This window comes from Salmo salar, chromosome 03 (genome assembly GCF_965601325.2).
Source record: "Salmo salar chromosome 03, fSalSal1, whole genome shotgun sequence".
Classification (NCBI taxonomy): domain Eukaryota; kingdom Metazoa; phylum Chordata; class Actinopteri; order Salmoniformes; family Salmonidae; genus Salmo; species Salmo salar.
In genome coordinates, this window is record NC_138293.1 from 98,670,977 (window position 1) to 98,688,392 (window position 17,416).

The following is a 17,416-nucleotide window of genomic DNA, read 5'->3' on the forward strand; positions in this document are numbered from 1 at the left end:
ACAACCAGAGAAACATATATAGCAAGCTAACACTATCTCTCTCTCTGAACAACCAGAGAAACATATATAGCAAGCTAACACTCTCTCTCTCTCTGAACAACCAGAGAAACATATATAGCAAGCTAACACTCTCTCTCTCTCTGAACAACCAGAGAAACATATATAGCAAGCTAACACTCTCTCTCTCTCTGAACAACCAGAGAAACATATATAGCAAGCTAACACACTCTCTCTGAACAACCAGAGAAACATATATAGCAAGCTAACACTCTCTCTCTGAACAACCAGAGAAACATATATAGCAAGCTAACACACTCTCTCTCTCTGAACAACCAGAGAAACATATATAGCAAGCTAACACTCTCTCTCTGAACAACCAGAGAAACATATATAGCAAGCTAACACTCTCTCTCTCTCTGAACAACCAGAGAAACATATATAGCAAGCTAACACTCTCTCTCTGAACAACCAGAGAAACATATATAGCAAGCTAACACTCTCTCTCTGAACAACCAGAGAAACATGTATAGCAAGCTAACACTCTCTCTCTCTGAACAACCAGAGAAACATATATAGCAAGCTAACACTCTCTCTCTCTCTGAACAACCAGAGAAACATATATAGCAAGCTAACACACTCTCTCTCTCTGAACAACCAGAGAAACATATATAGCAAGCTAACACACTCTCTCTCTGAACAACCAGAGAAACATATATAGCAAGCTAACACACTCTCTCTGAACAACCAGAGAAACATATATAGCAAGCTAACACTCTCTCTCTCTCTGAACAACCAGAGAAACATATATAGCAAGCTAACACACTCTCTCTCTCTGAACAACCAGAGAAACATATATAGCAAGCTAACACACTCTCTCTCTCTGAACAACCAGAGAAACATATATAGCAAGCTAACACACTCTCTCTCTCTGAACAACCAGAGAAACATATATAGCAAGCTAACACACTCTCTCTCTGAACAACCAGAGAAACATATATAGCAAGCTAACACTCTCTCTCTCTGAACAACCAGAGAAACATATATAGCAAGCTAACACACTCTCTCTGAACAACCAGAGAAACATATATAGCAAGCTAACACTCTCTCTCTGAACAACCAGAGAAACATATATAGCAAGCTAACACTCTCTCTCTGAACAACCAGAGAAACATATATAGCAAGCTAACACTCTCTCTCTCTGAACAACCAGAGAAACATATATAGCAAGCTAACACTCTCTCTCTCTCTGAACAACCAGAGAAACATATATAGCAAGCTAACACACTCTCTCTCTGAACAACCAGAGAAACATATATAGCAAGCTAACACTCTCTCTCTGAACAACCAGAGAAACATATATAGCAAGCTAACACTCTCTCTCTCTGAACAACCAGAGAAACATATATAGCAAGCTAACACTCTCTCTCTCTCTGAACAACCAGAGAAACATATATAGCAAGCTAACACTCTCTCTCTGAACAACCAGAGAAACATATATAGCAAGCTAACACACTCTCTCTCTCTGAACAACCAGAGAAACATATATAGCAAGCTAACACACTCTCTCTCTCTGAACAACCAGAGAAACATATATAGCAAGCTAACACACTCTCTCTCTGAACAACCAGAGAAACATATATAGCAAGCTAACACTATCTCTCTCTCTGAACAACCAGAGAAACATATATAGCAAGCTAACACTCTCTCTCTCTGAACAACCAGAGAAACATATATAGCAAGCTAACACACTCTCTCTCTCTGAACAACCAGAGAAACATATATAGCAAGCTAACACACTCTCTCTGAACAACCAGAGAAACATATATAGCAAGCTAACACACTCTCTCTCTCTGAACAACCAGAGAAACATATATAGCAAGCTAACACACTCTCTCTCTCTGAACAACCAGAGAAACATATATAGCAAGCTAACACACTCTCTCTCTGAACAACCAGAGAAACATATATAGCAAGCTAACACTATCTCTCTCTCTGAACAACCAGAGAAACATATATAGCAAGCTAACACTCTCTCTCTCTGAACAACCAGAGAAACATATATAGCAAGCTAACACTCTCTCTCTCTCTGAACAACCAGAGAAACATATATAGCAAGCTAACACTCTCTCTCTCTGAACAACCAGAGAAACATATATAGCAAGCTAACACTCTCTCTCTGAACAACCAGAGAAACATATATAGCAAGCTAACACTCTCTCTCTCTCTGAACAACCAGAGAAACATATATAGCAAGCTAACACACTCTCTCTCTGAACAACCAGAGAAACATATATAGCAAGCTAACACTCTCTCTCTGAACAACCAGAGAAACATATATAGCAAGCTAACACTCTCTCTCTCTGAACAACCAGAGAAACATATATAGCAAGCTAACACTCTCTCTCTCTCTGAACAACCAGAGAAACATATATAGCAAGCTAACACTCTCTCTCTGAACAACCAGAGAAACATATATAGCAAGCTAACACACTCTCTCTCTGAACAACCAGAGAAACATATATAGCAAGCTAACACACTCTCTCTCTGAACAACCAGAGAAACATATATAGCAAGCTAACACTCTCTCTCTGAACAACCAGAGAAACATATATAGCAAGCTAACACACTCTCTCTCTGAACAACCAGAGAAACATATATAGCAAGCTAACACTCTCTCTCTCTCTGAACAACCAGAGAAACATATATAGCAAGCTAACACACTCTCTCTCTCTGAACAACCAGAGAAACATATATAGCAAGCTAACACTCTCTCTCTGAACAACCAGAGAAACATATATAGCAAGCTAACACACTCTCTCTGAACAACCAGAGAAACATATATAGCAAGCTAACACTCTCTCTCTGAACAACCAGAGAAACATATATAGCAAGCTAACACTCTCTCTCTGAACAACCAGAGAAACATATATAGCAAGATAACACTCTCTCTCTCTGAACAACCAGAGAAACATATATAGCAAGCTAACACTCTCTCTCTGAACAACCAGAGAAACATATATAGCAAGCTAACAGTCTCTCTCTCTGAACAACCAGAGAAACATATATAGCAAGCTAACACTCTCTCTCTCTGAACAACCAGAGAAACATATATAGCAAGCTAACACTCTCTCTCTGAACAACCAGAGAAACATATATAGCAAGCTAACACACTCTCTCTGAACAACCAGAGAAACATATATAGCAAGCTAACACACTCTCTCTCTCTGAACAACCAGGAGAGCCATTTCAGAACAGTCTCTCTCTGAACAACCAGGAGAGCCATTTCAGAACAGTCTCTCTCTGAACAACCAGGAGAGTCATTTCAGAACAGTCTCTCTCTGAACAACCAGGAGAGTCATTTCAGAACAGTCTCTCTCTGAACAACCAGGAGAGTCATTTCAGAACAGTCTCTCTCTGAACAACCAGGAGAGTCATTTAAGAACAGTCTCTCTCTGAACAACCAGGAGAGTCATTTCAGAACAGTCTCTCTCTGAACAACCAGGAGAGTCATTTCAGAACAGTCTCTCTCTGAACAACCAGGAGAGTCATTTCAGAACAGTCTCTCTCTGAACAACCAGGAGAGTCATTTCAGAACAGTCTCTCTCTGAACAACCAGGAGAGTCATTTCAGAACAGTCTCTCTCTGAACAACCAGGAGAGTCATTTCAGAACAGTCTCTCTCTGAACAACCAGGAGAGTCATTTCAGAACAGTCTCTCTCTGAACATCCAGGAGAGTCATTTCAGAACACAGGCTTCTCTGTGTGGTAGAGAGTCATTTCAGAACACAGGCTTCTCTGTGTGGTAGAGAGTCATTTCAGAACACAGGCTTCTCTGTGTGGTAGAGAGTCATTTCAGAACACAGGCTTCTCTGTGTGGTAGAGAGTCTGACACGACAACATCCTGACACACACCTTACCTAAAGATCTAATTTCCTCTTTCTTCAACTGCATCCCAAATGGTTCCCTATTTCACACACTACTTTTCACGCACTACCCCTAGGGCCCTGGTCAGAAAGGCTCTGGGCAAAAGTAGTGAGGAGTGAGTATCCTAGAGTAGCAATAACATCCTAGATACCTCCTGCCGTTGTGGGACTTAAACTTGACCCCTAAGCTGCTCCAGGGTCACTGCCCTGCGGTTGTCCGGCGAGGATGTGTGTGTGTCTGTGTGTGTGTGTGTGTGTGTGTGTGTGTGTGTGTGTGTGTGTGTGTGTGTGTGTGTGTGTGTCTGTGTGTGTGTGTGTGTGTGTGTGTGTGTGTGTTTGGGTGCATGTGTTTCTCCGGGAATGGGGTTTAAAGCAACATATGAATTTCCATGATCTGAAAATGCACAATGAAGTGTTCTTCCTGCTCTCCTCTCATCCTCTCCTCCAGGCAGTAGGTTTTCTCCTGTGGATCGTCTGCTGGGCAGATGTGTTTTACTCTTTCTGGGAAAGAAGCCAACATGACAGCGGTGCCTCCTCCTCCACCCAGGCACCTGTTTATCTGGTTAGCCCCACCATGCTCGGCATCACTATGGTAAAAACCAACCCTGTTTATCTGGTTAGCCCCACCATGCTCGGCATCACTATGGTAAAAACCAACCCTGTTTATCTGGTTAGCCCCACCATGCTCGGCATCACTATGGTAAAAACCAACACTGTTTATCTGGTTAGCCCCACCATGCTCGGCATCGCTATGGTAAAAACCAACACTGTTTATCTGGTTAGCCCCACCATGCTCGGCATCACTATGGTAAAAACCAACACTGTTTATCTGGTTATCCCCACCATGCTCGGCATCACTATGGTAAAAACCAACCCTGTTTATCTGGTTAGCCCCACCATGCTCGGCATCACTATGGTAAAAACCAACACTGTTTATCTGGTTAGCCCCACCATGCTCGGCATCACTATGGTAAAAACCAACACTGTTTATCTGGTTAGCCCCACCATGCTCGGCATCACTATGGTAAAAACCAACCCTGTTTATCTGGTTAGCCCCACCATGCTCGGCATCACTATGGTAAAAACCAACACTGTTTATCTGGTTAGCCCCACCATGCTCGGCATCACTATGGTAAAAACCAACACTGTTTATCTGGTTAGCCCCACCATGCTCGGCATCGCTATGGTAAAAACCAACCCTGTTTATCTGGTTAGCCCCACCATGCTCGGCATCGCTATGGTAAAAACCAACACTGTTTATCTGGTTAGCCCCACCATGCTCGGCATCGCTATGGTAAAAACCAACCCTGTTTATCTGGTTAGCCCCACCATGCTCGGCATCACTATGGTAAAAACCAACCCTGTTTATCTGGTTAGCCCCACCATGCTCGGCATCACTATGGTAAAAACCAACCCTGTTTATCTGGTTAGCCCCACCATGCTCGGCATCACTATGGTAAAAACCAACACTGTTTATCTGGTTAGCCCCACCATGCTCGGCATCACTATGGTAAAAACCAACCCTGTTTATCTGGTTAGCCCCACCATGCTCGGCATCGCTATGGTAAAAACCAACCCTGTTTATCTGGTTAGCCCCACCATGCTCGGCATCACTATGGTAAAAACCAACACTGTTTATCTGGTTAGCCCCACCATGCTCGGCATCACTATGGTAAAAACCAACACTGTTTATCTGGTTAGCCCCACCATGCTCGGCATCACTATGGTAAAAACCAACACTGTTTATCTGGTTAGCCCCACCATGCTCGGCATCACTATGGTAAAAACCAACACTGTTTATCTGGTTAGCCCCACCATGCTCGGCATCACTATGGTAAAAACCAACCCTGTTTATCTGGTTAGCCCCACCATGCTCGGCATCACTATGGTAAAAGCCAACACTGTGGGCTGGATCAAAAGGGTCTTAGCTGGGGGGGAGTGGTCGGCCTGTAAGGGTCTTAGCTGGGGGGGAGTGGTCCGCCTGTAAGGGTCTTAGCTGGGGGGGAGTGGTCCGCCTGTAAGGGTCTTAGCTGGGGGGGAGTGGTCGGCCTGTAAGGGTCTTAGCTGGGGGGGAGTGGTCGGCCTGTAAGGGTCTTAGCTGGGGGGGAGTGGTCCGCCTGTAAGGGTCTTAGCTGGGGGGGAGTGGTCGGCCTGTAAGGGTCTTAGCTGGGGGGGAGTGGTCGGCCTGTAAGGGTCTTAGCTGGGGGGGAGTGGTCGGCCTGTAAGGGTCTTAGCTGGGGGGGAGTGGTCCGCCTGTAAGGGTCTTAGCTGGGGGGGAGTGGTCGGCCTGTAAGGGTCTTAGCTGGGGGGGAGTGGTCCGCCTGTAAGGGTCTTAGCTGGGGGGGAGTGGTCCGCCTGTAAGGGTCTTAGCTGGGGGGAGTGGTCGGCCTGTAAGGGTCTTAGCTGGGGGGGAGTGGTCGGCCTGTAAGGGTCTTAGCTGGGGGGGAGTGTAGCTTCGGTCCGGGCCCCGGGAAAGGACATTTGAGGACTTGGCGGTGGAGAGAAAATGTTACTGTTTTAAACCTAATTTGCTGCAATTCTACACATTTTGCCATGGAGCTTTGAGTTTTCCCTGGATAGATCAACTGGCTATGAAAAACTCCCGTGTCTACCAGTACCCAGTATCTAGTGATTCAATATAATACTGTATCTACCAGTACCCAGTATCTAGTGATTCAATATAATACTGTATCTACCAGTACCCAGTATGTAGTGATTCAATATAATACTGTATCTACCAGTACCCAGTATGTAGTGATTCAATATAATACTGTATCTACCAGTACCCAGTATGTAGTGATTCAATATAATACTGTATCTACCAGTACCCAGTATCTAGTGATTCAATATAATACTGTGTCTACCAGTACCCAGTATCTAGTGATTCAATATAATACTGTATCTACCAGTACCCAATATCTAGTGATTCAATATAATACTGTGTCTACCAGTACCCAGTATGTAGTGATTCAATATAATACTGTATCTACCAGTATCCAGTATCTAGTGATTCAATATAATACTGTGTCTACCAGTACCCAATATCTAGTGATTCAATATAATTCTGTATCTACCAGTATCTAGTGATTCAATATAATACTGTGTCTACCAGTACCTTGTATGTAGTGATTCAATATAATACTGGGTCTACCAGTACCCAGTATGTAGTGATTCAATATAATAGTGTGTCTACCAGTACCCAGTATGTAGTGATTCAATATAATACTGTGTCTACCAGTACCCAGTATGTAGTGATTCAATATAATACTGTGTCTACCAGTACCCAGTATCTAGTGATTCAATATAATACTGTATCTACCAGTACCCAATATCTAGTGATTCAATATAATACTGTGTCTACCAGTATCTAGTGATTCAATATAATACTGTGTCTACCAGTACCTTGTATGTAGTGATTCAATATAATACTGTGTCTACCAGTACCCAGTATCTAGTGATTCAATATAATACTGTATCTACCAGTACCCAATATCTAGTGATTCAATATAATACTGTATCTACCAGTACCCAATTTCTAGTGATTCAATATAATACTGTATCTACCAGTACCCAGTATGTAGTGATTCAATATAATACTGTATCTACCAGTATCCACTATGTAGTGATTCAATATAATACTGTATCTACCAGTATCCAGTATCTAGTGATTCAATATAATACTGTGTCTACCAGTACCCAGTACTCTGCTGCCTTGACATAGTCCAAGTATGTAGTGATTCAATATAATACTGTATCTACCAGTACCCAGTATCTAGTGATTCAATATAATACTGTGTCTACCAGTACCCAATATCTAGTGATTCAATATAATACTGTATCTACCAGTACCCAGTATCTAGTGATTCAATATAATACTGTGTGAATGTAGTCAGTAGGAGGAGTGGTTTTTATAGTGTTATTAACACCTGGGCATGATTAATACATGTTGGTAAGAGCAGGGTGCTAGCAACGGCAAGGTCGCGGGTTCAATTCCCGCGAGGATCAAATGCATAATATTAAAGGTGTGTGCACTCACAAGTGGTGTCAGATCTGAAGGGGATGTATGTGCTCTGTGTGTGTGTATATGTTGTTCTAATGTGTGTGTGTGTTCTCTCCCCAGCTGCTGGCCACCCTCCTGACCCAGTATGAGAGGTTAAAAGGAGTCCAGTCTTCAGGGGTGATGCTCAACTTCTGGCTGGTGGCCGTCCTCTGTGCTACCGTCACATTCAGATCCAAGATCATACAAGCCATCAACGAGGTGAGAGAGAGAGGTTGTGTGTTAGAGCTGGGACGATGAACCCAGAATTACAGACATAGGCTACCTCTTACTGTGGATTGTTTTAGAACCATTATTTGGAGTGATTTTGCTGCACAATGTTCCTGTGGATTGTTCTAGAACCATTATTTGGAGTGATTTTGCTGCACAATGTTCCTGTGGATTGTTCTAGAACCATTATTTGGAGTGATTTTGCTGCACAATGTTCCTGTGGATTGTTCTAGAACCATTATTTGGGGTGATATTGCTACACAACGATCCCGTGGATTGTTCTAGAACCATAATTTGGTCAACAGTAATAGCCTATGCATTATGTTGATTCCTGCTATGAAACTCTCTGCCTGTCTCTGTTTGGCTGTTGGCTGCTGAGTCACTTCTTCTCTCCACTGTGACATGGAGGAGGGAGAGAGGCATTCTGAGAAGCATAATCATATGACCGTTGCTCAAAATGCCACTGTGGGAAAAATGCAGTTCTCAAAGCAACTACTGTTGTTGTAGTTACAGAGAGTCACAGCGTTCTGGGAGTATTCCAAGTTTTTCTCACCTCTTAATATTGTGTTCATGGCACCACTTTACAACCGGACTAGGCTGGAGTTAGTACGGGTTCATCAAAACCACGGAGTCGAGCGGTGCACGCCATTTGCATTGAATAGACCTACATCAAGTGGCCTAGAGCTGGGAAGTGTCTGTCGGACATTAGCCTACATTTACTGATCGCCATGTAGGCTAATCTAACTGTAAATATGATAGTGTAGCTAGATAGCCATGTAGGCTAATCTAACTGTAAATATGATGTTGTTGCTAGATAGCCATGTAGACTAATCTAACTGTAAATATGATGTTGTTGCTAGATAGCCATGTAGGCTAATCTAACTGTAAATATGATGTTGTTGCTAGATAGCCATGTAGGCTATATTATTCACCACCTAAGGAAGGGGGACCTCAAAAACCTTAGCTAGATTACTAACTGCAAATATGATATTGCTAGATAGCCTAGTAGGCTAATTGATTAATCAATCTAGCAACAATATCATATTTATAGTTAGATTAGCCTACATGGTTATCTAGCAACACTATCATATTTACAGTTAGATTAGCCTACATGGCTATCTAGCAACAACATCATATCTACAGTTAGATTAGCCTACATGGTTATCTAGCAACACTATCGTATTTACAGTTAGATTAGCCTACAAGGCTATCTAGCAACACTATCATATTGACAGTTAGATTAGCCTACATGGTTACCTAGCAACAATATCATATCTACAGTTCGTAGTCTAGTTTAGTGTTGTGAGGTCCCCCTTCCTCAGGTGGTGAATCATATAGCCTACATGGTCACCTAGCAACAATATCATATCTACAGTTCGTAGTCTAGTTTAGTGTTGTGAGGTCCCCCTTCCTCAGGTGGTGAATCATATAGCCTACATGGTCACCTAGCAACAATATCATATCTACAGTTCGTAGTCTAGCTCAGTGTTTTGAGGTCCTCAGGTGGTGAATCATATAGCCTAGAGGACAATATGCACAAAGATGTCAGCCAATTCTCTGAAGAGGCCAAAATAAATGTGATCATTGTGGATCCTATTGACAGGTTGCACATCAACCATACCTTCCCTGGATATGTTGGATGAAATATCTTACTTTTAGAATCGTAGGCTACCGTCTCAGTTGTCTTACCTGGCCCTGGAAACACGTCTAGAGCCCTGCTGCTGATGTGAAGTAACTGTCCATAAAAACCAAAATAAATGTTTCTGAGGACTTTGTTGTTATTGAGAAAAATAATTACATTTTTCGCAATATTTTGTACATATCGCCCAGCTCGAGCACCTCCCCCCCCAAAAAATTATTTTGTGATTTATCATTATTGCATTTTCTTTTTACATTTATCGCGATATGAATTTTTGTCCACATCACCCAGTTCTAGTGTGTGTGTGTGTGTGTGTGTGTGTGTGTGTGTGTGTGTGTGTGTGTGTGTGTGTGTGTGTGTGTGTGTGTGTGTGTGTGTGTGTGTGTGTGGGAGGGGGGGAGGTCTATGAAAGAAAGGTCTTTTTAATAGTGTTTCCATATGTTTCCCCCCAGCCGTCGACGGTGTGTGTGTTCAGATACACAACGTTCTACATCTACTACACGCTACTGCTCATCTCTCTGCTCCTGTCAGCCCTCTCAGACCAGCCTCCTCTCTTCTCAGAGGCATCCAAAGACGCTGTGAGTACACACACACACACACACACACACACACACTGTTTCTCTGTGCCCTCTGTCTCTCTGGGTGTTTTTGTTATGTCTCTGTGTGTCGGCACATTGTGTTTGTATAAATTGGTGCATGCTGTGTGTGTGTGTTTAGATGTGTGTGTGCTTGTATGAGTGCTTGCTGTGTCAAACAGTAAATGTTGTGTGACTGTGAGAAGTGTGTGTGGATCTTGCTGTGTGTGTTAAGTGAATGTCAGCTGTGTGTGTTATTGTGCTAGCAACAGGTTTACCAGTTCCCAGGATTGGTTCTGTTGTGTTATTGTTCTAGCGACAGGTTTACCAGTTCCCAGGATTGGTTCTGTTGTGTTATTGTTCTAGCAACAGGTTTACCAGTTCCCAGGATTGGTTCTGTTGTGTTATTGTTCTAGCGACAGGTTTACCAGTTCCCAGGATTGGTTCTGTTGTGTTATTGTTCTAGCGACAGGTTTACCAGTTCCCAGGATTGGTTCTGTTGTGTTATTGTTCTAGCAACAGGTTTACCAGTTCCCAGGATTGGTTCTGTTGTGTTATTGTTCTAGCGACAGGTTTACCAGTTCCCAGGATTGGTTCTGTTGTGTTATTGTTCTAGCGACAGGTTTACCAGTTCCCAGGATTGGTTCTGTTGTGTTATTGTTCTAGCGACAGGTTTACCAGTTCCCAGGATTGGTTCTGTTGTGTTATTGTGCTAGCAACAGGTTTACCAGTTCCCAGGATTGGTTCTGTTGTGTTATTGTTCTAGCAACAGGTTTACCAGTTCCCAGGATTGGTTCTGTTGTGTTATTGTTCTAGCGACAGGTTTACCAGTTCCCAGGATTGGTTCTGTTGTGTTATTGTTCTAGCAACAGGTTTACCAGTTCCCAGGATTGGTTCTGTTGTGTTATTGTTCTAGCGACAGGTTTACCAGTTCCCAGGATTGGTTCTGTTGTGTTATTGTTCTAGCAACAGGTTTACCAGTTCCCAGGATTGGTTCTGTTGTGTTATTGTTCTAGCGACAGGTTTACCAGTTCCCAGGATTGGTTCTGTTGTGTTATTGTTCTAGCAACAGGTTTACCAGTTCCCAGGATTGGTTCTGTTGTGTTATTGTGCTAGCAACAGGTTTACCAGTTCCCAGGATTGGTTCTGTTGTGTTATTGTTCCACTCCCACAATGGAACTAACAGAGCTAGTCCAGAGATCAATAACAACATGGATACAGGTTTCCCTGTTAACGGTCCCACAGTTGAACAGTCAGACAGTCCAGAGATCAATAACAACATTGTGTGTGTGTGTGTGTGTGTGTGTGTGTGTGTGTGTGTGTGTGTGTGTGTGTGTGTGTGTGTGTGTGTGTGTGTGTGTGTGTGTGTCTCAGACAGTGTTGAGGGTAACGTGTTTCAGTCTTATATTACTTTTATGAGTAACTAAATAATATTACGAGTTACTGTATTCAAATATTGGAATATTGTTTGTTACTTTTTCTAGTAACACTCGCGGTTTCCTCAATGATTCTTGAGCGAGTGGAGAAAGGCTGTTTGGAGAAATGTCATGACAGCTGTCCATAAAAATGGATAGAGTGCTCACCTCTGATCTTTGCTATTGATCGCTTCTGTGATAGAACAGCCCATAGAGGACTTCAGCGTCTAGCTAGCCATCTCTATGCTGCGGTCCCACTGGCAGCTGTAGAGAAAGATTTTGAATGAACAGAAATCTGTACAGAGGTTTAGTTTATATTAAGCTGTGCAAGATAACATCCATTTGATAGGATGACACATCAGTATAGGCTAAAGGGATTTTTCTAACAGAAAACAATCTATTCCTACCTTTGTTTCTTTAGTGTATCTTTCTCAGCTGGAGAGAACTTCTGACAGCAGACCCTCTGAAATGACTTTTCCCCCATCCCTAATGAACCATGATCAACAAATGATTCATCAAATACCCTTGTCTTCTCTTTGTTGTATGCCTATTCATATAGATTGTACATTATCATTAAACATTATCGTAAGGCATTGTATAGAGACAGGCTTTCAATTTCATGATCAATGCACTGGCAAATGGCTGCAGTAATTGTGGATTATCAATTGGGACAATTTGTGTGCTATCAAGCCAAAGGAGGAGAATTTGAATTAGGCTTGGGCGCTATCCAAATTGTCTTTAATACCGACTTTGTGCCATCCCGGGATATTCGGTAATACCGGCACTGAACACGAGGCGCAAACCCCACTGAGCCTCTGTAATCCGAAAGGTTGGCAATGCTAACAAGTACATGTAAAATCCCCCCAGTGATCCAGGAGGGATTCTCTGCTGTAGCAAGCGAAGCTTGATTTAGAAATGATACAAACTACTTAGCTAGATCATTAGCTACTAAGCTAGCAAACCAAATGCAAAACTGCACAGCATTTAGCACATTTTAAACAGTTAAGATATCTAGCTGACAAACATTTATTTGTGAATTCCATACTGTAACTAGGTTACCTGGCACGTACTGCACAACAGTGAGTGACTCACATTGTAAACAAACACCATGTGACTGGGGACTACCTGTAAACTTCATCATGAAAAATAGATGTGACAGGTAAAATGAACGTAAACTTTCTTCTAATTTATTGAACAAGTTGACTATATAACTGGTTGGACTAGTAATCAATATGACATCAGTATAACTGGTTGGACTAGTAATCAATATGACATCAGTATAACTGGTTGGTCTACTAATCAATATGACATCAGTATAACTGGTTGGTCTAGTAATCAATATGACATCAGTATAACTGGTTGGACTAGTAATCAATATGACATCAGTATAACTGGTTGGACTAGTAATCAATATGACATCAGTATAACTGGTTGGTCTAGTAATCAATATGACATCAGTATAACTGGTTGGTCTAGTAATCAATATGACATCAGTATAACTGGTTGGTCTAGTAATCAATATGACATCAGTATAACTGGTTGGTCTAGTAATCAATATGACATCAGTATAACTGGTTGGTCTAGTAATCAATATGACATCAGTATAACTGGTTGGTCTAGTAATCAATATGACATCAGTATAACTGGTTGGTCTAGTAATCAATATGACATCAGTATAACTGGTTGGTCTAGTAATCAATATGACATCAGTATAACTGGTTGGTCTAGTAATCAATATGACATCAGTATAACTGGTTGGTCTAGTAATCAATATGACATCAGTATAACTGGTTGGTCTAGTAATCAATATGACATCAGTATAACTGGTTGGACTAGTAATCAATATGACATCAGTATAACTGGTTGGTCTAGTAATCAATATGACATCAGTATAACTGGTTGGTCTAGTAATCAATATGACATCAGTATAACTGGTTGGTCTAGTAATCAATATGACATCAGTATAACTGGTTGGTCTAGTAATCAATATGACATCAGTATAACTGGTTGGTCTAGTAATCAATATGACATCAGTATAACTGGTTGGTCTAGTAATCAATATGACATCAGTATAACTGGTTGGTCTAGTAATCAATATGACATCAGTATAACTGGTTGGTCTAGTAATCAATATGACATCAGTATAACTGGTTGGTCTACTAATCAATATGACATCAGTATAACTGGTTGGTCTAGTAATCAATATGACATCAGTATAACTGGTGGGTCTAGTAATCAATATGACATCAGTATAACTGGTTGGTCTAGTAATCAATATGACATCAGTATAACTGGTTGGTCTACTAATCAATATGACATCAGTATAACTGGTTGGACTAGTAATCAATATGACATCAGTATAACTGGTTGGACTAGTAATCAATATGACATCAGTATAACTGGTTGGACTAGTAATCAATATGACATCAGTATAACTGGTTGGTCTAGTAATCAATATGACATCAGTATAACTGGTTGGACTAGTAATCAATATCACATCAGTATAACTGGTTGGTCTAGTAATCAATATGACATCAGTATAACTGATTGGTCTAGTAATCAATATGACATCAGTATAACTGGTGGGTATGGGTATGGGTTTGTGTGTGTGTGTGTGTGTGTGTGTGTGTGTGTGTGTGTGTGTGTGTGTGTGTGTGTGTGTGTGTGTGTGTGTGTGTGTGTGTGTGTGTGTGTTTCTAACTGTGTGTTCCATCTCCTGCCGGTTGCAGAATCCCTGTCCTGAGATCGGAGCTTCCTTTCTGTCCAGAATCAGCTTCTGGTGGATCACTGGGTAAGCTGTTGGGAAAATAAAATCTATTTAAAACTTGCCTAAATATTTTAAAATCTCTTTTGTCTTGGTCTAATTGACTCAACAACCAAAAACACATATAAGTTTAGCTTTCTTAATGAACTTATTGATCCTGGGTTGTAGTATACCCCTCTGGGAACAGCAGGCATGAGTTTCTCTTTCTACAGGAAGTTTTAGTGCTGACTTTCCTTTTTTCCTTCCTTCCTTCCTTCCTTCCTTCCTTCCTTCCTTCCTTCCTTCCTTCCTTCCTTCCTTCCTTCCTTCCTTCCTTCCTTCCTTCCTTCCTTCCTTCCTTCCTTCCTTCCTTCCTTCCTTCCTTCCTTCCTTCTGTCTCTCTCTCTCTCTCTCTCTCTCTCTCTCTCCTCTCTCTCTCTCTCTCTCTCTCTCTCTCTCTCTCTCCTCTCGCTCGTCTCTCTTTCTCTCTGTGTTTCTCTGTGTGTTTCTCTCTCTCTCTCGCTCATTTTTGTCTTTCTATCTCCCCTCTCCTCCAGTCTGATAGTAACAGGTTATAAGCGTCCGTTAGAACAGAAGGATCTGTGGTGTCTGAATTCAGAGGACCGCTCCCAGAGGGTTGTCCCTCAGCTCGTACGACGCTGGAACAACGAGTGCCTGAAGGTCAAAAGGTCAGGAGAACCCACCAGGAACCACACCACACACCTCCACACATGCGTGCAGGCATGCACACGCGTACTTGCACATCCTGGCACGTTTGCACTCAGGCAAGGTCAAAAGGTCATGTTCATTAGGGCACACCGTAGCAAAACGTTCAAAGAACAAAAACAAGCTAAATAACTCCTTCTCTTCCCCCCCCAACTCCCTTTCTCCCAGACCGGAGGAGAAGACTCTGTACTCCCCTAAGAAGGCTCCTCGGGGAGAGAGGAAGGAGGGTGTGCCCCGTAGAGGAGTCAGAGATCCTGATTATGAAGACACCCCAGAAGACTAGAGAACCCTCTCTGTTCTGGGCCCTCTGTCTCACCTTCGGACCCTACTTCCTCATCTCTTCACTCTACAAGATCATCCAGGACGTTCTCATGTTCGTTGGGCCTGAGATACTCAGGTAGGTGAGATGCTCTTGTCTGGTCTTCTGTTCTAGTGGGGGGGGTAGTTGTAGGTGTTTCTAGTGGGGGGGGGGGGGGGTAGTTGTAGGTGTTTCTAGTGGGGGGGGGTAGTTGTAGGTGTTTCTAGTGGGGGGGGGTAGTTGTAGGTGTTTCTAGGGGGGGGGGGGTAGTTGTAGGTGTTTCTAGTGGGGGGGGGGGTAGTTGTAGGTGTGTTTCTGTTCTAGTGGGGGGGGGGTAGTTGTAGGTGTTTCTGTTTCTAGTGGGGGGGGTAGTTGTAGGTGTTTCTAGTGGGGGGGGGTAGTTGTAGGTGTTTCTAGTGGGGGGGGGGTAGTTGTAGGTGTTTCTAGTGGGGGGGGTGTAGTTGTAGGTGTTTCTAGTGGGGGGGGGTAGTTGTAGGTGTTTCTAGGGGGGGGGGGTAGTTGTAGGTGTTTCTAGTGGGGGGGGTAGTTGTAGGTGTTTCTAGTGGGGGGGGGGGTAGTTGTAGGTGTTTCTGTTCTAGTGGGGGGGGGGGTAGTTGTAGGTGTTTCTAGTGTGGGGGGGGTAGTTGTAGGTGTTTCTGTTCTAGTGGGGGGGGTAGTTGTAGGTGTTTCTAGTGGGGGGGGGGGGTAGTTGTAGGTGTTTCTGTTCTAGTGGGGGGGGGGGTAGTTGTAGGTGTTTCTAGTGTGGGGGGGGTAGTTGTAGGTGTTTCTGTTCTAGTGGGGGGGGTAGTTGTAGGTGTTTCTAGTGGGGGGGGGGGTAGTTGTAGGTGTTTCTAGTGGGGGGGGGGTAGTTGTAGGTGTTTCTAGTGGGGGGGGGGTAGTTGTAGGTGTTTCTAGGGGGGGGGGGTAGTTGTAGGTGTTTTCTAGTGGGGGGGGGGGGTAGTTGTAGGTGTTTCTGTTCTAGTGGGGGGGGGGGGTAGTTGTAGGTGTTTCTAGTGGGGGGGGGTAGTTGTAGGTGTTTCTAGTGGGGGGGGGGGTAGTTGTAGGTGTTTCTAGTGGGGGGGGGGTAGGTGTAGGTGTTTCTGTTCTAGTGGGGGGGGTAGTTGTAGGTGTTTCTAGTGGGGGGGGGGTAGTTGTAGGTGTTTCTAGTGGGGGGGGGGTAGTTGTAGGTGTTTCTAGTGGGGGGGGGTAGTTGTAGGTGTTTCTAGTGGGGGGGGGGGTAGTTGTAGGGTGTTTCTAGTGGGGGGGGGTAGTTGTAGGTGTTTCTAGTGGGGGGGGGTAGTTGTAGTGTGTTTCTAGGGGGGGGGGGGGGTAGTTGTAGGTGTTTCTAGTGGGGGGGGTAGTTGTAGGTGTTTCTAGTGGGGGGGGGGGTAGTTGTAGGTGTTTCTGTTCTAGTGGGGGGGGGGGGTAGTTGTAGGTGTTTCTAGTGGGGGGGGTAGGGTAGTTGTAGGTGTTTCTAGTGGGGGGGGTAGTTGTAGGTGTTTCTGTTCTAGTGGTGGGGGGTGGTTGTAGGTGTTTCTAGTGGGGGGGGGTAGTTGTAGGGTGTTTCTAGTGGGGGGGGGTAGTTGTAGGTGTTTCTGTTCTAGTGGTGGGGGGTAGTTGTAGGTGTTTCTAGTGGGGGGGGGGTAGTTGTAGGTGTTTCTAGTGGGGGGGGTAGTTGTAGGTGTTTCTAGTGGGGGGGGGGGGGTAGTTGTAGGTGTTTCTGTTCTAGTGGGGGGGGGGTAGTTGTAGGTGTTTCTAGTGGGGGGGGTAGTTGTAGGTGTTTCTAGTGGGGGGGGGGGTAGTTGTAGGTGTTTCTAGTGGGGGGGGGGGG

General features: G+C 43.5%; 1 protein-coding gene across 1 annotated transcript in view; it reads left to right on the forward strand.

Annotated features, from left to right (window-relative positions):
• LOC106591937 (multidrug resistance-associated protein 1) overlaps positions 1-17,416 on the forward strand; it is a 110,109-nt gene that overhangs the window by 25,152 nt on the left and 67,541 nt on the right. The window contains 7 exon segments of the mRNA XM_082972938.1: positions 4,371-4,514; positions 8,043-8,180; positions 10,281-10,406; positions 14,548-14,609; positions 15,119-15,250; positions 15,456-15,522; positions 15,524-15,684. Of these exon segments, the coding sequence (XP_082829064.1) occupies positions 4,371-4,514; positions 8,043-8,180; positions 10,281-10,406; positions 14,548-14,609; positions 15,119-15,250; positions 15,456-15,522; positions 15,524-15,684 (830 nt within the window).